The sequence below is a fragment of the Hyposmocoma kahamanoa genome, unplaced genomic scaffold (genome assembly GCF_003589595.1).
Source record: "Hyposmocoma kahamanoa isolate Upper Pololo Valley unplaced genomic scaffold, ASM358959v1 84, whole genome shotgun sequence".
Classification (NCBI taxonomy): Eukaryota; Metazoa; Arthropoda; class Insecta; order Lepidoptera; family Cosmopterigidae; genus Hyposmocoma; species Hyposmocoma kahamanoa.
In genome coordinates this window covers 2,983,063-2,989,134 of record NW_020654229.1, presented here as the reverse complement: position 1 = coordinate 2,989,134, position 6,072 = coordinate 2,983,063, and the positions used below count along the sequence as shown (strand labels likewise).

Genomic DNA, 6,072 nt, shown 5'->3' with positions numbered 1-6,072 from the left:
GGTGGCAGTACTACCCTGGACGAAATCTTTCACAAGGAGCTCTACTGGTAATAAATAGTTGTGTAAAGAGGGTCTTAAAGTCGAGTAGGTACTATAGAAGCCCTAACGTAGCTCAGATTGCTTTGCGTAGAGGTACTTTTATAAGAAAAGTCAATAAATATAATTCTAGCATGTATTCAATTTGGAATCTAGTTTCGAATTGCCAAGATCTTCTTATCTTTTTTCTCTCATTTTTTTAAATAGTTTCTAAACCCAAACCTATTTTCAATCAGCCAGTATTTCTACTCATAGAGTAGATCCTATACTACAGTACTGTGTTTAGGCCACGAGGCTTTGCCCAGTGACCTAAGTAATATGTGACTAATTAGGTATAGTCTTTTTTTGAAGACGGAGTAAATTGACAGTTGATGGCGCAAAAGTGTTGCCCGCTTGCGAGCAGCTAGTGATTACAGTTGATAAATATTCTATCGACTGAATATTGAATAGAACAGAATAGACATTTATTGCAACGCCACAACACATAGACGCAAAAAAAAATTTATAACACTTAGACAAGCAAAACAGATTAAAAAGAGTTAATAAACAAAATTAAAATATAAAAAAAGAAACTAAATATAACGACTACAAATGTTGTACTGTCATTTGTGCGGTTGTGGCGTACGAAAAAGGACTTCATTTAGGTTATGCCACAGCCATAATCGACTGTGGCGCTGGTTTTCAATGAACGCCGAGCTTAGATGTGTGACTTACGTGTGTGTTGCGAAACAAAATGAACTAAAATTAACTGCTTAAATATTTGTGTATGAATTCTTTGTAGGTTGTGTTATTTGGACGAGCTTATGGAATAAATAGCCGAACTTCTTTCATCTCAATCATCTTCGGCCCATTATTCGTTCAGATACCGAGCACAGGTTCCATTCAATTGCCAATTTTTGTAAGTTTCTATATTGTATTTAGAACTATGTCTACGAAAAGTACAAAGAGGAGACATATTTTTAAAGTTTTACATTATAATTTACTTTAGATAATAAAACTCGCCTATTGTTAAAATGATTATGAATAAAATTTTATTTCGATACTAGTACGCCAACTGTAAACCAATGAATGTGAGTGAGAACAAAAAAGACAATAACGCAATAACTAGTAGTCATTAGAACGTTGTAACATTCACAATCCAATATTTTTTGTCAAAACATTATCTTTTTCTACAATCTATCGATAAAATTGTCGACAACAGCTACATGACTATTTTAAATTTTATGAAAACTGGCAACCCTGCCAATGTCACTTTACTTCGTTTTCAAAAAGACAGACTATAAGTAATGATTGCATGCAATACTATTTCTACCAGTAAACTCAACCGAAAGCTGCAAAACAAAAAAAAAAGAAAATAGAATAGAAGTGTTCGTGATTGGCCAAGAAGAGCGCGATTTATATTCTCTATGCGAAAATAGTAGTACTCGTCGTGCTAGCCCTACAGGAAGCAGTGGAGCGTTTGAGTAGCAAAAAGCGTTCTTTTATGAAATTTATTATAGTTCTATATAAAGGGTGGCCTACTATGAGCTCTTACAGCAATCCTGATCTAGCCCTTAAGTTAGATTGTCTGTCAAGTTCGTACTATGATCTCACAAAAACAATTCACTTTCCATGTAGTTTACGTTCAGTCGTTCACCATTCAAAATCCGTTCAACCTTTTTTTTCCATAGGAAAAAAGTTACTTTTTAGGAAATTTCGATTAAGTTTCATAATATTTTCAGTTCCATAAAATATATATGTATTATTATGATAGTAATATTTTTTTACCTCACTAGCTCGGAAAGGCTTTCTTTCTCCGAAATAGAAATCTGCGCGCAAAAGCGTTTTTAAATCGAACTTGACGATGAATTGTGGTGCACCTAACTTATTCTTTCGATGAAAAAAAAACAATGACACGTTCAACTACGCGATTTGTCGTATACATTATTTATGTAATATAAATTATTATTATTGTTGACATTAAATTGAAAACGATAACTGTTTTTGTTTCATCTACCCTTTTTACTCGCTATAGCTTTTTTTAAATAATATAGTGAGGTGAAAAGTTGTATGTTTCGCTCGGCAGCAAAGTTGTTTTGCGTCTCGTGTCTTGAAACCATCGCTACGCCCAGGATTTTATTTTTGAACCACTCGCTTTGCTCATGATTCAATTTTAGAATCCTTCGCGTGCTCAGGTTTCAAAACAAGCACTCGCTTCAAACAACAATTTGCAACCTTACATAACAAATAACTATTGTGTGCTTCCATAAAAGACTAAAATGAAGAAATCCCGTGTGGCTGTTCACCAGCTGCACATTACTTACCGCTTGGCGGCAGAAATAGGTAAGACTACAGACCACATAAGGTAAAACAACTTCCCCGGACGAACTCTTTCGCAAGGAGTTGTACTCTTATTAAAGTTGTGGTCTTCTTATGTATTAAATGCTCTTTTGACGGATGTATATGACGTACTCATGTGTGTTTATATTATACCAAGGATTCGACATGTATATCTGTTTTACCTGAGATACCTGAGTCCTTTGAAGAGTTCTGGCTCCGAGTTCTTTCGTCAGGTGAGCGTAGTTTTGATGAACTACCGCCTGTTGATATATACAGGAGTTTAATACTATTAAAATAAAGACCACATTAACTCGCAGAATCAGCACAGTTATTCGAGAAGAATGCTGTTCTTGGAAGAAAGAAAAGCACAAGTATCAAATTCGAAATTCGGAAATCGGTGAGCTTAAAAATGTTCTAGGTTATTGATTTTAATGAATATGGTTTTGTATCTAATTGTTTCGCCCTTCACGCAATCCGGTTTTTAGAGCACGCTCCCGCTAAATATGAGACAAGCTAAGACAAATCTTTCAAGCTAATGTTGCGCAATTACCTTTTTGATAATATTCCAGATCAAGGCTCTGTACCTATAATGTTGCTGTGAGTACAACATGTTATATCGATACCTCCAAAGAACACTACGTCAACTTAATTTTTGGACCTGTTCTGTTTTTAATTTGTTATTTGTTTCTTTTTTACATAAAATTCGGTTGGTTTTATTTTGAATTCTGCTTTTTATTTCCCTATTTTTTTATCTACACACATTTATCATAAACTCTCTATGATGTGTTCAAAAACCTCAAATTACGAACAGCATAAAGATAAACTATTTTGTTAGAACAAATTTCTTATCTGTGGAAATGTTATTATTGCTCATCAAATTCAATTTTATTATTACGTTCAAATTTCGAACGTCTCTGAAAAACAAAACGATTTGATTGGACCTCAATTGTAATATCAGTCGAGATGAAGTTTTATTCGAAACGAAATGTCAATAGCAAACAATTTTGACAAATTTTACGTTACTTGATATCGAACGATATGATAATTAGGGCCGACTGTAGTTTGTCTATGAATGAAAAAAAACTACGGTTGTGTGGCATGCGTGAGAAAAGTTTTTATTTGCCGCCATTTCGCCAGTCGCAACATGTGGTTCCTGAACACATCAGAGAGAGCTTATAATATGTTTATAGATAAAGCCGTATATGTAACTGTACATCATTAGGCATTAAAACATTTTAATGCATTTCATTATATACAGTCACATAAACTACAATTTTTACAAAATTCGGGGAGCATAAAATTAGTAAATAAATAGGTATGGCTGTTTACAAAAATAACAGACAATGACCAACAAATAAAGTTGACGTAGTGTTCATTGGATATGTCGATGTATTATTATAATATTATGTTTATTATATATTAATAAATATATTTGTTATGTATGTTAATAAATATATTTATTATGTATGTTTTGTTTATTGTACATGTATATTTAAGTATGTTTATGCTATATTATGTTTATTTTATAGCGCATAAATTATATGAATATTTTTTTATTATTGGTTTTTGTGAAACAGCTCCATTAGTTTACTATAAATAAGTTATTGGAATTGGGGAAGTTAATAAAACTAAACAAAAACGTGGATATTCCCTTTTGACGAACTGACTATAATTGAACTTATGTCTTTTTTTCATTGGAAGAAAAAGTTAGGTGAACCGCAGTCCAGTGGCGAGGTGTCTCGAGGATAAATCAATTCCCACCGGCTTGCCTAAAATTTTCTACGTATCATCAAATTATAAATATTTAAATAAATTGACTACATTTTGTGCTCAATTTTACGTGTACAATACAATTAACCAGTGAAATAAAGTGTACTGGTATCTTGTGTGCTAATAAGTGTTGTGTGTAATTGTCGCCAAGGCGCCACTTGTTAAGGCAAGTGTTTTTTTGTTTTGCTCAGGCTTTACTAAAGACACACCTCGCCACTGCCACAGTCCAAGTCAAGTTCGAATATCAAAAACGTTTTCCACGCTAGCGTGGAAAAAACGGTTTTGCGCGCAGTTTTCTAATAAGAAAGAAAACCTTTCTGAGCTAGTGAGGTGAAAATGTTTTTATTTGTGTTTGCATTTTTTTGAAAAAAACGAACACGGAAAATTTATCATTTATGGATCGTGCTACTTTTTCGCGGCCAAGGCCTGGAAAGTAAGAGCCTATACACACGGTGTACTTTGTACGAGCCGACGACGCGCGTTACATGAACGCGCACTTAGGATGCCGTAGAGGCTCAAATAGCATCACTAAAATTAAATTAATTTTCAAAAAGCATTATTTATCACTTAGTTAAGTATTCGTTATCCAAATTAAAATATATATCGTATTTAATTATGTATTACAAGCGATATTCTATGTATTGTATACAGGGTGTATCCGAAAGGTGCAGTGGAAATTCAAGGTCGAAGAGAGTTACTATCAAATAGTAAATTGGCATTGATTTTTGTAGAAAATTATGAGTAATTAAATTAATTTTATTTAAAAAAAATTACGAAAATTCGTCGATATCGGTATTAAAGTCGTGCTCTAACATCACTAACCTCACCCAACCATTTTGAAGTTAGTCGAAAATAGCGGGAAAATTTAATGTTCAATTTGTTTTTAATCAAAAATGGTACAGTATTTTAGAATTAGAAACATTTTTATACAATAAGATTAAATGGCTACAGTTTTGTTTTTGATTAATAAAAATAAAATGGATATTGACGCTGTCGGTCATTCTGTCATTGATATTCCGTGTTGTTCTTAATCTAAAATAATAAAATTGTAATGGCATTTGTAAGTAATTCAGAATATTATGAAATAATGCTGTGCGCCGGAGCAACAGACGGAAGTTTTAACCAAGCCCGTGAGAGATTTATCGATGGTAGACCAGAAGCTGAACGCTGTCAACTTCCTTCGAGAGCCTGCTTTCGGAATATGGTTTTGAGGCTTCAAACTACTGGCACATTCCAGGTTGATAGGCTAGAAGGTCGCCCAAGTGTTCGTGATCCTGACATAGAAGACGAGATCATTTCGAAAATAATCTGCGGACCAACACTCGCCGAACAGCTACAACTCTTGGGATGGCAAACCATGTGAATACAAAACAAATAAAACAAGCTTTGTTAGATGCACGTCTTTCATAAAGTATGCTTTTGTGTTTACTTTGAATTTTTATTTTTACTTTGTGAATCTTTATATTGTTTATAGAAATGTTAACTGTTGACATACTCAAAAGGTATTTTAGTGAGGAGCGACATTCTAATGGGTTATGTATACTCTGATCGTGTGATCGGTTAGTAGCGAAAACCTACCTTATAACCTAAATAACCTTCAACTTGTACACTTTGATCACGATATCAGTTGCATCTGCCCAATCACAGTACCATTTATCGCAACCGATCCCGCGATTCGATTGAACAGAAAAAATATTTCAAATAGTTTCCCAACAGATCATAATATTTTTGAAACAGTTTCATTTTTTTAATATATTATTCCAATGTAAAAAAATGAAAACTTATTGAATAATAATGTGATTTGTTGGGACTCCACTTAAAATATTAGGGGTTAAAGTATGAAATTGCCGTTTTATTGCAATAGGTTCTTTGAATTTTCATAGAATCTTCATGGTTTGAGGTTTTCGAATGAAACTTTTTTCAAATGGTTTCTGTGATTTTTTTTTT

At 33.2% G+C, this 6,072-nt stretch overlaps 1 protein-coding gene across 2 annotated transcripts in view; it reads right to left on the bottom strand.

Moving 5' to 3' along the window:
- The window catches only part of LOC113234492, a 24,352-nt gene that overhangs the window by 10,883 nt on the left and 7,397 nt on the right, over window positions 1–6,072 (bottom strand). Inside the window, exon 4 of one of the 2 annotated variants that reach the window (XM_026469827.1) lies at window positions 2,538–2,615. The exons of the other annotated variant lie outside the window; for it this stretch is intronic. Within the exon in view, the coding sequence (XP_026325612.1) occupies window positions 2,538–2,615 (78 nt within the window). The remainder of the gene's footprint in view (window positions 1–2,537; window positions 2,616–6,072) is intronic. 2 annotated transcript variants of the gene reach the window in all.